At 42.1% G+C, this 15,836-nt stretch overlaps 1 protein-coding gene across 1 annotated transcript in view; it reads left to right on the top strand.

Moving 5' to 3' along the window:
- The window catches only part of PTPN3 (protein tyrosine phosphatase non-receptor type 3), a 268,489-nt gene that overhangs the window by 143,473 nt on the left and 109,180 nt on the right, over positions 1–15,836 (top strand). Inside the window, exon 7 of the mRNA XM_040353487.1 lies at positions 10,273–10,325. Coding sequence (XP_040209421.1) covers positions 10,273–10,325 — 53 coding nt within the window. The remainder of the gene's footprint in view (positions 1–10,272; positions 10,326–15,836) is intronic.

Below are 15,836 nucleotides of genomic sequence, written 5' to 3'. Positions count from 1 at the left end.
TGTTTAGCATGTCAGCGAATATTCGATCTGCTGGAATCCATCCCAGGGGAGATATATCCGCGGAAACAGATCCGCTGGAGTGTACACACCATAGGATCTATCCGCTGAAACCCATTCGCTGGGATTTTTCAGCGGATGGATTCTATCGTGTGTATGGGGCCTAACACGAAATCAGCAAAAGCCGTTGTACGTGTTGTACGTCACCGCGCTTTGCTAGAGCATTTTTTGTCTCACGATCGTATGTAGGCAAGGCCGTTTTAACGATCGGGTTGAAAAAAACTTTGTTTTTTCTAGACCATTAAAAATGTAATTTTTTACAACCCGAAAAACGGTCGTGTGTACGCGGCATCAGTCTTTATCCATATTCTGTTTTCTTTCAGTTCTGCAGTAGTTTCCATAGAATTCTATATGCAGTTCACTTTCCCAGAACTTGGGCCAAGCCCCAAAAATAAGGCAACCACTTTTGCCATCTGTTTAAATAGGACTGTGATAAGATTTAAAGCCAAATCACAATGCCTCCAAACTATGACAAATTCATTTCCTGTGAGCTGCACCAGTTAAACTTTATGGACCCTTTGGTGTACAGAAAATCAATACAGTTGAACACAGGCAATGAGATGGCACTCTTGTAACTCTGCTCATCTTGGCATTTTTCACAGCACACAGCCCATTGGTTAGAAAGTAATCGCTCTTCCGTTACAGCTGTCAGAATCTGGCATTAGGCCCTTTTCACACTGGGCTTGGGACTGCAAAGTCACATGACAAGTCGTACCCCATGATTTCCAATGAGTACCATTCATATCTGTGTGACTTCAAAGTAGTCCCTGTATTATTTTTGTCTGACTTTGATGCGATTTGAGGTCCGTAGACCTCAAGATTACACAGGCATTGCATCAAGTAGCGGACAAAATTGCGTGACTTTCGGGTTGCACAAGTGTGAAAGGGGCCTTAGTTTGAACAGAAGCACCATCTGTATGGAATTAATTTGTTTTATCTTTGATTGTGGATGTTTCCCCTCACAGCTCAACAACAATTTAAGTGGGCTTTTCCAGACTGGATTTCTAAAGCCATGACAGCCAGTGCCAGCTCCTGTTGAACCACCATACTGTGTTAAACTAGCCGCTTGCCAGCTCATATGTAAACTATTACTATTTTACAAAAACTCAGCCCCAGCTATGATGCGCCAGTGAGCGACAAAGACCTCTTGAGCTGGCTAGTGTTTCTAATGCTATATGATCTGGCTTTACTGCAATGGGCAAGGTTTCAGAGGTAGGTTTTCTATCAGTGCTGCAGAGCCTGTACAGTGCCACCTGCCTGCACACTTTACTCTTGTACAGCATCCTCCATCCACATTGTTAAATTGTACAGACAGGAAGTCAGCAATACTGTACTGCCTCGGGTACTCCCATGACCATCTGCACATACCCTGTTGTGCCCAACTGGAAACAGGAAGTTGATAGTGACACTCTGTTGCCCATTCTCACTCCAAGTCTCCAGACCATGACCCCTTTCACACTGAAGCGATTTGCAGGCGCTATTGCGCTAAAAATAGCGCCTGTAAACCGACCCTAAACAGCTGCTTTCACACTGGAGCAGTGCGCTAGCAGGATGGGAAAAAAAGTCCTGCTAGCTGCATCTTTGGAGCAGTGAAGGAGCGGTGTGTATACATTAAAATCAATGGGACAGCGTGGCTATACCGCCAGAAAAATACGCCTCTGTAGAGGAGCATTGCGGGCAGTTTTAACCCTTTCTTGGCCGCTAGCAGGGGGGGAAAACAGCCCGGCTAGCGGCCGAATAGCGCCGCAACATTAGCGGTAAAGCGCCACTAAAAATAGCGGCGCTTTACCGCCACCACACCTCCCGCCCTAGTGTGAAAGGAGCCTAAAACTGTACCCAATGTCGGTCACCTGAAGTAAGAGAGTAGGTGCGTTTTATGTTCTACATTATAAACTAAAAGTAAGCTGCTGAGGAAGGACTAGAAAGGGTCCATTTAGAGATATACGCTTTAAGGTAATGTGCGTTCAATGTTCTTTTTACCACACGTTACTGCTCTATAGGTACTACATGGTGTACACGGTGCTATTCATTGTGAATGGAATCCTATTGCACCATGCATATGCGTTGGCCACTACTGCAAAGTGGAGAATTACAATGCACATTCCATGCATTTGAGTGCACTGCGTTGACAATAAAGGGCTGTGTACAATTTTTGGATAATTAGTCTGTTGGAAGCCCATTCATAATTATTGGGATGCATTAATGCAACTTACAACTTAATCAAAATGTAAGTAGTAGAGGGAATACTGCGCTAATGAAAAAAATAGAAAATTAGCCAATGGAAGCCACGCTACGACACATACAAAACATGTGAAACCATGCAAGAACAAAATATAAAAGGAATGGAAAGTCGCGCTAAGTGTAATGAGTTAAAACCCTGTGACAGCAACCAAAAATCATATGAACCAAAAAAGGAGTGTGTATCCCAAAACACCTACTAATACTAGTGATGGGGTCTAAATGGATCAGGTTTGATTACTAAACCCCATAAAATAATGGTGATAATTAAATAAGTCAGGTGAGGTTAATGAGCCACATGAACCACACTGGTAGAAATAATGATAAATATAAATCCGAAAATGTCAAGGTCAAAAAATCTTAAAAAATATCAAATGGAACAAAGTGTATAGAAAAAAAATGTGTGGCAACAATGTAACAAGCATATGATACTCAGATTAGAAATCACACAGATATAACACATAAGTGCTCACCAGATGAAATAAAAATATATAAATATAAAGAACAAAGTGAATGAGATAAAAGTGAATTGATAAAAAATATATGCAGGAAGTCCATTCCTACTAAAAATAAGTCCAATTCCAAAGTGTTTAGGAAGGGAAGAGTTGGAAAAATTGTGTTGAAAGAAGGTAGTGATGGGAATGATAGAAGTGAATCCACCAGCACCGCAAGCAAGGTTGCTCCCCGTGATGAACGTCAGAAGGAGTGGATAACCTTACCAGATAAGATGGACCTCCGCTAGTGGCAAGGTCTACAGCGCATGCAGATACAACCCTCTGTGGGGTCTTGTGGTGATCCCAGGACGACACAGGGCCGGTGTTTGATCACCTCCTCTGCCTCTGGTATCTCTCCTCTGCTTGTTGTAAAAAAAAAACACAGGGTCTCCTAGCCTCTGCGGGGGCCAAATGCTCCTCCAATTAGGGATGCAGTATGTAAGGGAATAAAAAAAAAAAAAACTTGGATAGTGTGTTACCTCCAAAATGATTGATGGATTTATTCCATAGTAAAAAGTACAAACATTTAAAAAAAGCCGGCATTAAAATTCCAAAGCGTGCATCGCCGCTGTGTCGTCCTGGGATCACAAGACCCAGCAGAGGGTTGTATCTGCATGCGCTGTAGACCTTGCCACTAGCGGAGGTCCATCTTATCTGGTAAGGTTATCCACTCCTTCTGACGTTCATCACGGGGAGCAACCTTGCTTGCGGTGCTGGTGGATTCACTTCTATCATTCCCATCACTACCTTCTTTCAACACAATTTTTCCAACTCTTCCCTTCCTAAACACTTTGGAATTGGACTTATTTTTAGTAGGAATGGACTTCCTGCATATATTTTTTATATCTCATTCACTTTGAACTTTGTTCTTTATATTTATATATTTTTATTTCATCTAGTGAACACTTATGTGTTATATCTGTGTGATCTCTAATCGGAGTATCGTATGCTTGTTACATCGTATCGTATGCTTGCCACAATTTTTTTTTTCTATACACTTTGTTCCATTTGATTTTTTTGAAGGTTTTTTGACCTTGAAATTTTCAGATTTATATTTATCATTATTTCTACCAGTGTGGTTCATGTGGCTCATTAACCTCACCTGACTTATTTAAGTATCACCATTATTTTATGGGGTTTAGTAATCAAACCTGATCCATTTAGACCCCATCACTAGTATTAGTAGGTGTTTTGGGATGCACACTCCTTTTTTTGGTACATATGATTTTTGGTTGCCGTCACAGGGTTTTCACTCATTACACTTAGCGTGACTTTCCATTCCTTTTATAACTAACAACTTAACACACATCATAGATCAAAGTAAAAGCCTTGCTGTGAACGTGAACCTGTACTTTGACCACATAATGCAACGTGTTTGGTAATTTGATAGTTTCATAGACCACACCAGTATGTTTCCTTGCCTCCCACACCACCCTATTCACTACAGTAAAGTGATAAGCCCTGTGTAAGCTTCCAAGTTCACATATACAGTGCTAAAGTTGTGGTCATAAGTTTACATACCCTGGCAGAATTTTTGAATTCATTTTTCAGAGAATATGAATACCACGAAACGTTTCTATCACTCATGGTTAGTGTTTGGCTTAAGCCATTTATTATCAATTAACTGTGTATACTCTTAAAACTCTTAAATCATAATGATAACAGAAACTACCCAAATGACCCCGATCAAAAGTTTACATACCCCAGTTCTTAATACCGTGTATTGCCATTAAATCAATGACAGCTTGAAGTATTTTGGGATATTTGTGGATGAGGCTCTTTATCTTCTCAGATGGTAAAGCTGCCCAATCCTCTTGGCAAAAAGCCTCCAGTTACGGTAAATTCTTGGGCTGTCTTGCATGAACTGCACGTTTGAGATCTCCCCAGAGTGGCTGAATGATATTGAGGTCAGGAGACTGAGATGGCCACTTCAGAACCTTCTCTTTATTCTGCTGTATCCAATGGCAGGTCGACTTGGCCTTGTGTTTTGGATCATTGTCATGTTGGAATGTCCAAGTATGTCCCATGCGCAGCTTCCTGGCTGATGAATGCGAATGTTCTTCCAGTATTTTTGGATAACAGACTGCATTCATCTTGTCATACATTTTGACCAAATTTCCTGTGCCTTTTGTAGCTCACACATCCCCAAAACATCAGCCATCCACCTCCGTGTTTCACAGTAGGAATGGTGTACCTTTCATCATGGCTTGTTGACTCCTCTCCAAATGTAGCGTTTATGGTTGTGGTCAAAAAGCTAAATTTTGGTCTCATCACTCCAAATGTCTTTGTGTCAGAAGGGTTGAGGCTTGTTTCTGTGCTGTTTGACATATTGCAAGCGGGATACTTTGTGGTATTTGCATAGTAATGGCTTTCTTCTGGTGACTCGCACAATGAGGAGGCACTTGAAGAAAGATGGGCTTGAAACAGCCACACCACATGTTTTCAGGGAGTCCTGTATTTCATCTGAAGTCATTTGTGGGTTTTTCTTTGCATTCCAAACAATTTTCCTGCCAGTTGTGGTTGAAACCTTAGTTGGTCTACCTCACCGTGGTTTGGTTTGAAAAGAACCCCTCATTTTCCACTTCTTGATTAGAGTTTGAACACTGCTGATTGGCATTCTCAATTGCTTGGATATCTTTTTACACCCCTTTCCTGTTTTATACAGTACAACTATCTTTTCCTGCAGATCCTTTGACAATTGTTTTGTTTTTCCCATGACTCAGAATCCAGAAACGTCAATGCAGCACTGGATGAAAGATGCAAGGGTCTGTCAGGAGTCCAGAAACCCATTGACCTTTTATACATACACACACACACACACACACACACACTAATTACAAGCAAACAGATCACTGGTGAGGATGGTTACCTTTAATAGCCACTCAAACCCCTTTGTGTCAACTTGTGTGCATGTTATCAGGCCAAAATCACCACAGTATGTAAACTTTTGATCAGGGTCATTTGGCTGTTTTCTGTTGTCATTATGATTTAAAACAAGTAAACACAGTTGTTTGATAATAAATGGCTTCAGCCAAACACTAACCATGAGAGCCGGTTCACACTGGGGCGACTTGGGATCCGACTTGAAGTCGCCTCAAGTCGTCCCAAGTTGCGCTGTCGAGAAAAACAATGCAAGTGAATGGGAGCGGTGTTAATACACGCGGCTTGAGTCGCTCCGACTTCAAAAGAAGTTCCTGTACTACTTTAATCCGACTTGTAGGCGATTTGTACCCATTGATTTCAATGGAAGTCGCCTCCAAGTCTGATCCAAGTCTGATCACTGTCTTAACTGAAGCGACTTTCCAGGAAGATAACATACATTTCTCAGGCAAATCTCTCCCTCCCCCTCCCTCCCCTAGAGCTGATTGTTGTTTGATTGGCCACTGTAAAGTCTCCTGTCCTGGAGACGACTTCAAGTCGTGTTGTAAATCACCCCAGATCGCCCTGTGGTTCATGCTCAAGTCTTGTCGGAGTCGCCTCTGAAAGTTGCGCTGGAAGTCGTGTCGCCCTAGTGTGAACCGACTCTGAGTGAAAGAAATGTTTTTGTGTTCTTCATATTCTCTGAAAAATGGCCATGAAATCATAAATTCTGCCAGGGTATGTAAACTTATGAGCACAACTGTATATGATGCTACAAACATGTTTCGGGTTGTATCAGTGCAGGACTAACTATGCTTCTGGTTGCATCAGTACAGTACTGATTAGGTTTCTAGTTGTATCAGTACAGTATTATGCTTCTAGGTGTATCAGTACAGTACTAATTATGTTTGTATTAGTACAGTATTATGCTTCTAGGTGTATCAGTATAGTACAGATTATAGATAGCAAAAACATAGAACAGACATTGGACTTTTCAGTTGCCAGGACCCTCAGGAATGGGCATAATATACTAGTTTATTCTAAAATCGTATATCATTTAAAGCTTATATGTTAAAAGACTCAAATGTGCGTCAAAGCCACATAAAAGTGATCATATTAGAATGCAAAGCACCTTTCATATCCCATCCCCAATGTTGGTGTAAATATACCGGTAATTACATTATATAACAAAATGTTTTACATAATGGAGAATACAGATCCGATATCACTGGTAGAATGGGGGAAAAAAGGAGTTGCTTCTCAACACATTTTGTAGATTGCGCTTCTTCAGGAGACTTTATGGTGCTAATGAGAAAAACACATAAACACTGATAAACAATGATATCCAAGAGCGAGGGCATATGGTGACTATCAACATAAATACTACTTACAATGCTCGCAGAGGAGGAAAGGAGACCCAAGGGTGTATTAAGCAGACAGGCATGAGGGAGTTTAGACCAGAAGGCTAACACAAACTAGGCAACCTATAATCAAACACAATAGGTAGATAATAGCCCAAAAATACCTCATGCTGTGCAATAGATTAGGTATACAGTACAGTGGAACCTTGGATTATGAGCATAACCCGTTCCAGGAGAATGCTTGTAATCCAAACCACTCGCATATCAAAGCGAGTTTCCCCATAGAAGTCAACAGAAACAAAGATAATTCACTGACTTCTATGGCATACAATACCACATGTGGCCAGAGGTGGGGGGCGCCGGAGATACTCGGAAATACTCGGAGACCGTTCGACTGCATACGGAAACACTCCGGAACTAAGTATTTACGAGTATTTCCGAACGGCTCAGAGTGTCACCGGCGCCCCTGTACCTCTAGCCAATAGCGTTATTGCACACTACAGAAGGTTGAATCCTGCTTGTTTTGCAAGACAACACTCGCAAAACAAGTCAGGATTTAACAAAAAAAAAATGCTTGTATTGTGAAACGCTCGTTAACCGTGTTACTCGCAATCCGAGGTTCCACTGTATATACTCCCCTATATCCCATATATAGGTATCATCACAGGGGGAAAGCATACCACTGAGAGGAAAGTCCCATGCATAAGTGTGTTCAAACATCAAGCCATAAGTATCTATAAGGAAAAATTAGAAAAAAATTATTATCTTAAGCCTGGGATCACACTAATGTGGTGCGGGACACCGCATGCAATTCACACAGGAATCGCAACACTTTCCTGTGCGAATTACATGCACTTTCTCTGGGGTGGAATATGAGACATGGATTTGTATGGCTCAAATCACACCGCTTTCACATCAAACTCGTGCAGGACCCATTTTTTTCTGTCCACACCCATGCGATCCGATTCTGCAGATTTTGGATGTCGTTAACATGCAATCCGCCATCGGTTTGCATGAACGGATATGTGATTTTGATGCAGTGTGGAATCCGCAGCAAATTCGCACCACATCTAGTGTCAACCGAGGCTTATAAATTATACTAAACCTTCAAATATTTTGTTATACAAACCAACAAACATGCCTATACTTACCTTCTTCTGGGGTCCCCTGTCAGAGCTCCAGGCCCCTCCTCTTCATCAGGTACCCCCCATGGAAAGTCGATTTTCATGGAGGCACAAGTGGGGGCTCGCTCCCGAGTCCTGCTGCTGTGTCCATTGCCACAGCACAGGTGGTTTTTCACCTTAAGGGATAAGTTCATCTTTTTTTTTTTCTAAATTTCAGCTCCCCTATGTACTAATATAGCATTAATGTACTTATTTTGCAAAAATAAAACCGCTTTCCATTTATTCTACACATCCATACCTCACCAACTTTGTGGATGTTTCAGAACACTGCTCAATTACTTCTGCCTTATTCCCTGAATAGGCTTTAGGTCATGACAAAGGTAGGAGTTGACCATCTCATTAGCACACATCCTGCATAATCTACCCTGAGCTGGTGAACTCCTTCCTGTGGCATGGCCTAAAGCCTGTCCAGGAATTAAGGCAGAAGTAATCGAGCAGTGTTTTGAAACATCCATAAAGACAGTGAGGTAAGTGTGTGTAAAATAAATGGAAAGCCATTTTATTTTTGCGAAAGAAGTACTGGGGAGCTAGAATTTAGAAAAAAGAAAAGGTGAACATTATGGAAAAAGAACAAAACACATCTGTAGAGAGATAGTGCTGCTCACCCCGAAAATGAGTATCAAGGGTATTTCCCAATACCAAAGGGGAAATACCCTTGATATACAAAGGTGTACATAGAATGCTTTAAGGTGAAAAACCTTAAAGGGGTGGTTCCCCCTTAAAACAAATTTCTAACAATTCTTTTGGAAGACTGTTTACACTGCGGGTAGGCTGGCTTTTTTTTTTTTTCTTTTCGTACATACCTCGATATCGCCGTTTCATCCCTCGACTTCCGGGTATGAGTCTTGTGGCGGTGGGCGTTCCTAGTTGATTGACGTTCCTCCGACCGACGCATACTTGACGTCACGACTTTCTGAAAGAAGCCGAACGTCGCTGCGCAGACGCCGTATAGAGCCGACTCTATACGGCGCCTGCGCAATGACGTTCGGCTTCTGTCGGAAAGTCGTGACGCGCAGTATGCGCCGGTTGGAGGAACGTCAATCAACTAGGTCCAGCAAGACTCATACCCGGAAGCCGAGGGATGAAACGCCGATATGCGATATGATTGAGGTATGTACAAAAAAAAAAAAAAAAGCCAGCCTACCCGCAGTGTAAGCAATCTTTCGAATGTATTGTTAGAAATTTGTTTTAGGGGGAACCACCCCTTTAATGCGTTATAACCACTTTAAGAAGGGACCTAACAAATCTCAAGGCGCAAAAGGAGCAAAGTATAGTTACCTCCTTCCCAAACATGCTTCTGGTTGTAGCAATACTGTACTGGTTATTCTTCTGGTTGTATTGGTATGGCACTGATTTATCCTTCTGGTTGTTATCGGTATGGTAATGATTATGCTTCTGGCTCTGTCATAGTACTGTGCTGTGCTGTGTGTATGTTGAGGGTTGGGGATAGGCCTTGTACACACGATAGGTTAACCAGAGGACAACGGTCTGATGGACCGTTTTCATCGGTCAAAACCGATCATGTGTGGGCCCCATGGGTTATTTAACAATCGGTTAAAAAAAAGCCAACTTGCTTTAAATTTAACCGATGGATTCCTAACCGACAGGTCAAAACTGATCGTTAGTAGGCACAACCATCGGTTAAAAATCCACACATGCTCAGAATCAAGTCGACGCATGCTTGGAAGCCTTGAACTTCGTTTTTTTCAGCACATCATTGTGTTTTACGTCACCGCGTTCTGACACAATCGTTTTTTTAACCGATGGTGTGTAGGCGCGACTGACCATCAGTCAGCTTCATCGGTTAACCTATGACAACGGTCCTTCAGACCGTTCTCATCGGATGGACTGATCGTGTGTACGAGGCTTTAGTCTTCCAAGCAGTTGAAGATATTTATTAGATGTATTACATTGAAAGCTTCTCCGCAGCAATGATCTGTATAGCGCTATGTAGTATGTAAAACTACACATAATATGTGAATATTGTATGCATGTAGAAAAAAGCAAATCTGTCAAAATGTTTAGATTGCTATGTTATTGTATCTGCTTCAACCATTCAGAATTCTTGTTTCCTTCTAGGTTACCATGTCCACTAAACTCGGCTGTTGTTCTCGCGTCATATGCTGTACAATGTAAGTAATTTTACTCTCGTTTTGTTTTTAACCTTCTTGATTTCTGAAACAAACATGCTCACTGGCGTGCCGATTAATGAAATATATTCTTCATAAATAAACTTAGGAGCGAACGAATGGGTTTTATTAATCACATAGGACAGAAATATAGGACCAAAAAAAAAAATACCCAATAGATCCAATCAATGTACCAACATGCTGTCACATTTACCAATGTCTCCCCAACAGGCATGCAGACCGCAAAAGAAAAACTGACAGATTTTATAGCTTCATCCATGCTCTGTCCAAAACTGAATTAAGAGTTTTGGATGCAGGCACTGTATGTCCTAAATGAGCAATCCTGACACTTATAATTAAATCAAAGTTTTTTCTAAGCTTCTATAATGAAAACTCCATTTTGGGTAATATAGTACATTTTTTTTTTTTTTTATAAACAAAATCATTTTCCAAAAATATGGGAGTGTGTCACATGATTAATCTCCAGTATATACTGTTCTGAGATTGGCCTAGTAACTTGGCTGTGTACTGGCCTAGTAACTTCAAAGCTATGGACTGTGCAATTTTAAATCAATGAACATGACGATTTCTGTTAGCATGAAATCAGCAGATGATGGCGGGTGGCATGACCAGGGAGAGTCAAAGATATTTGTGCACAGTTTGGGAGAGTTTAGCATTTTTTTATGCCAGAAAGCTACTATCAAAAATTCAAACCAGAGTTTTTTCTTTTCCTGCCTCTAATCACTGAGCCTAAAATACCGTATTTGCCGGCGTATAAGACGACCCCCTATTTTTCCAGGAAAAATTTTGGTTTTGGGATATACTCGCCATATAAGACTACCCCCTTCCTACTAGTCTTTCTGGAAGCTGAGGGGTAGCCGGAACAACCACTGACAGGAACAACCGCTGACAGAAACAGGCTTTTTTCAAATCTCACTGTGCCATTACATGCCTCACTGTGCCATTACGTTACATTACATGTCTCACTGTGCCATTACATTACATTACATGCCTCACTGTGCCATTACATTACATTACATGCCTCCACTGTGCCATCACTTGCCCCCACTGTGCCATTACTGCCCCCACTGTGCAATCACTTGCCCCCACTGTGCCATCACTTGCCCCCACTGTGCCATCACTTGCCCCCACTGTGTCATTACTTGCCTCCACTGTGCCATCACTTGCCCCCACAGTGCCATCACTTGCCCCCACTGTGCCTGCCAAGACGATCTCCCTACCTTATTTTTTTGTAGATTATGGCTTCCAGACTGCAGGCATTCATGATTCAAAAGCCGCACCTTCTCCTCAGACTTTTCCGTGATAGGCGGAACACAAATTTTCCTCCCCCTCTGTTCAGTGTTCCGCCTATCACGAGTGTCCTCTCGTCCGAGGATGAGAAGGCATCCGTGATAGGCGGAACACTAAACAGAGGCCCTGCTGGGAAAATTTGTGTTCCGCCTATCAGGGCACAGTCTCAAGAGGAGGCGCGGCTTTTAAATCATGGATGCCCGCAGCCTGACGGAGTCACGGAGACTGTCATTGGCGTATACGACGACCCCTGACTTTGGATGCATTTTTTGGCATCCAAAAGGTCGTCTTATACGCCGGAAAATACGGTATGCCCCTAATCGTCCTAATGTGCATTGACACACTAACTGGCCACTTTATTAGGTACACCTGTTCAACTGCTTGGTAAAACAAATTAATAACCCACCAATCACATGGCAGCAACTTAATGCATTTAGGCATCTGGACATTGTGAAGATGACTTGCTGAAGTTCAAACCGAGCATTGGCATGGGGAAGAAAGGGGATTTAACCCCCTTAGCGGTAAACCCGAGCGTGACTCGGGGTGGGTTTCCAATGTTAGGATCGGTATCCCCGAGTCACGCTCGGGGTGGACGTGCAGAGTGTGCAGCAGCGCGGCTTACCTGCTCGCTGAATCCACAGGCAAGTTACTTACCTTGTCCCTGGATCCAGCGATGCATCCCCGCTGTGTGAGCGAGCGGGTCCTCGCTCGATTCACAGTGTCCCCGTGTGCCGCCGATCTCCGTTCCCTGCGACGTTACGACGCACGGGGGCGGAGAACGGCGCCAAATTCAAAAAAGTAAACAAACACAATACATACAGTATACTGTAATCTTATAGATTACAGTACTGTATGTAAAAAATACACACCCCCCTTGTCCCTAGTGGTCTGCCCAGTGCTCTACATGTACTTTTATATAATAAAAACTGTTCTTTCTCCCTGCAAACTGTAGATTGTCCAAAAGTGTCCCTTTATGTCAAAAATGGTTTTAGATCAGCTAGAAAACAGCGATAATAAATTATAATCACTTGCAGAATTGTGCGATAGCGATTTGTGGGGAAATACGTCATAAAAAAATAAAAGTAATGACAGCGACAATTCTGCAACTGAGCAAATTTCAGTGATTTTGAGTTGATTGAATTACAGGCCTACAGTATAAAACGCCAAATTTCCTTGCAAAATAATTGTACCGCTTTTGGTACGTAATTCCAGACAGAATCATACCGCCAGGGAGGTTAAGTGACTTTAAACGTGGCATGGTTGTTGGTGACATCGGGCTGGTCGAAGTATTTCAAAAACGGATCTACTAGGGATTTTCATGCACAACCATCTCTAGGGTTTACAGAGAATGGTCCAAAAAAGAGAAAATATCCAGTGAGCGGCAGTTGTGTGGACAAAAATGCCTTGTTGAGGTCAGAGGAGAAAGGGCAGACGGTTTGAGATGATAGAAAAGCAACAGTAATTCAAATAAACACTTGTTGGAACCAAGGTGTGCAGAATACCATCTCTGAACGCACAACACATTGGACCTTGAAGCAGATGGGCTACAGCAACAGAAAACCACACTGAGTGCCACTCCTGTCAGCTAAGAACAGGAAACTGAAGCTACAATTCGCACAGGCTCACTAAAATGGGACAATAGAAGATTGGAAAAAACATTGTCTGTTCTGAGGAGTCTTGATTTCAGCTGCAACTTTCAAATGGTAGGGACAGAATTTGGTGTAAACAACATGAAAGCATGGATCCATTCTGCCTTGTAGCAATGGTTGAGGCTGGTGGTGATGGTGTGGGGGGATATTTTCTTGGCACACTTTGGGCCCCTTACTACCAATTGAGCATCGTTTAAACTCCACAGCCTACTTGAGTATTGTCCATCCCTTTATGACTACAGGGTACCCATCTTCTGATGGCTCATTTCAGCAGGATAATGCACCAGGTCACAAAGCGTCTCAAAGTGGTTGAACGGGACATTCGCATCATGGATGTGCAGCTGACAAATCTGCAGCAACTGTGTGATGCTATAATGTCAATATGGACCAAAATCTCTGAAGAATGTTTCCAACACTTTGTTGAATCTATGCCATGAAGCATTGAGGTAGTTCTGAAGGCAAAAGGGGGTCCAACCCAGTGCTGAGTAAAGTGACATGTCACTTTTGCCTGATGAAGGAAGCTCTGATAGTTGCACCTATAGGCCCGGATTCAGATAGAATTTACGTTGGCGTATCGATTGATACGCCGCGTAAGTTCTAGGAAGCGCCGGCGTATCTTCTTTCTGTGTTCAGAAAGCAAAATACGCCAGAATTTTACTAAGATACGGCCGGCGTAAGTCTCTTACACCGTCATATCTTAGTTGCATATTTACGCTGGCCGCTAGGTGGCGCTTCCGTAGATTTACGCATTGAATATGCAAATTAGGTAGATACGCCGATTCACGAACGTAGTTGCGCCCGGCGTATCTATATGCGTCGTTTACGTAAGGCGTCGGACCGGCGTAAATTTACCCCTGCTCTATGAGGCGTAGCCAATGTTAAGTATGGACGTCGGGACAGCGTCCAATTTTCTGTCGTTTGCGTAAAACGTTCGCGAATAGGGCTTTGCGTACGTTACATTCACGTCGTCTAGATATTGAGCGGGCGTAATTTAATTTGAAAATTCGACGTGATACTGAGCATGCGTGCACATGCGCCGTTCGAAAATAGCGTAATTTACGTGGGGTCATGATAGATTAATATACAACACGCCCACTACCAGCCAAATTTGAATTAGGCGGGCTTACGCCGACACATTTACACTACGCCGCCGTAACGTAGGGCGCAAGTTCTTTCTGAATACAGAATTTGCGCCCTAAGTTACGGCGGCGTAGTGTATCTCAGATACGCTACGCCTGCCTACAACTTAGACTATTGTTTCTGAATCCGGGCCATAATGTATAACATACTGAACAATAAAGACTTTTTTTTTTTTTTTTAGAGAAGATTTTATGGTGTGCTGGCAACAGATCTTTTGTATGACCAGGGAGCGAGCACGAGTATCTTGCATTTGTTCCATAATAAGGGAGAGGCAATCTACCAGGCCTTTTAAAAATATGCAGTATACACAATACATTCCAGTGTTGCCTGTAATACTACACAAATTTGACCAGTGCTTATATAAGTCAATGTGTACATGTAAATATACATGTAAATATGCAAATGTTTGCTTGCAGAGTAATGCTTGTCCATGTAAGTAACAGTGAACTTTACATTTTATACATGAGAGGTGACTTTTTAGTTTGAGTTTTTTTTCTTTTTTATCTATGTGTGAACTTCATAGTGTTTAGAGGGAAGTTTTCCAGGTGACTGTTCTGTATACATGTTGTTCTCAGGCTGTTCTTATATACAAGCAAAACGTATTCTTTCCACACAAAATAAAACTCGCCCATGATTAAGACAATATAAACATGCTTTTTTTGGATGTGGATAAGCAGTAATGCCCCATACAGGCAGTTCTGAAGGCAAAAGAGGGTCCAACCCAGTACTGTCAGAATAAACTCCGACAGGTTTTTCCCATGAATTTCGCTCAACCTGTCTTGCATACACAGGAACAAACCAAATTCCAACCGTCCAAAATGCAGTGACGTAAAACACTATGACGAGCCTAGAAAAATTAAGTTCAATGCTTCCGAGCATGCGTCGACTTGTTTCCGAGCATGCGTGTTTTTTTTCTCCGTCGGAGTTCCATACAGACGAACGGAATTTCCGATACAAAAATTTCTATCGGAAATTCAGTTCGTCTGTATGGACAAAAAGTCTAATGGGGCATACACACGGTCAGAATATCCGACGAAAAAATTCCGTCTCACTTTTTTCATCGGAAATTCCAATCGTGTGTACGAGGCACAACAATATTTCATGAAAAGAAGAATAAAGTAAATAACTTGTATATTTTTGGAGGTTGTGGACTCCTCAAACCAACCACAGCCTTTCACCCTAAAATGTTTGAATGATGTGTCTCTCCCTCACATAACCCTATTTCATGGTCCTAATAAATAAATATAAGGAGTAACGTCTTTGCTTGGCTTATGCAATCAAATTAATATTTACTTATATGTGTGTGGTGTTCCGCTAAAAATTAAATATAGTAACCTCCTTTTAAAATGACAAATTGACGTCGGCAAAGTGGTTGTAGAATCCTGACTGGACGTCATATGACGTCCTCAGGATT

The sequence above is a fragment of the Rana temporaria genome, chromosome 5 (genome assembly GCF_905171775.1).
Source record: "Rana temporaria chromosome 5, aRanTem1.1, whole genome shotgun sequence".
Classification (NCBI taxonomy): domain Eukaryota; kingdom Metazoa; phylum Chordata; class Amphibia; order Anura; family Ranidae; genus Rana; species Rana temporaria.
Note: the sequence above shows the minus strand (reverse complement) of the source record. Positions and strands in the feature narration are given on the sequence as shown.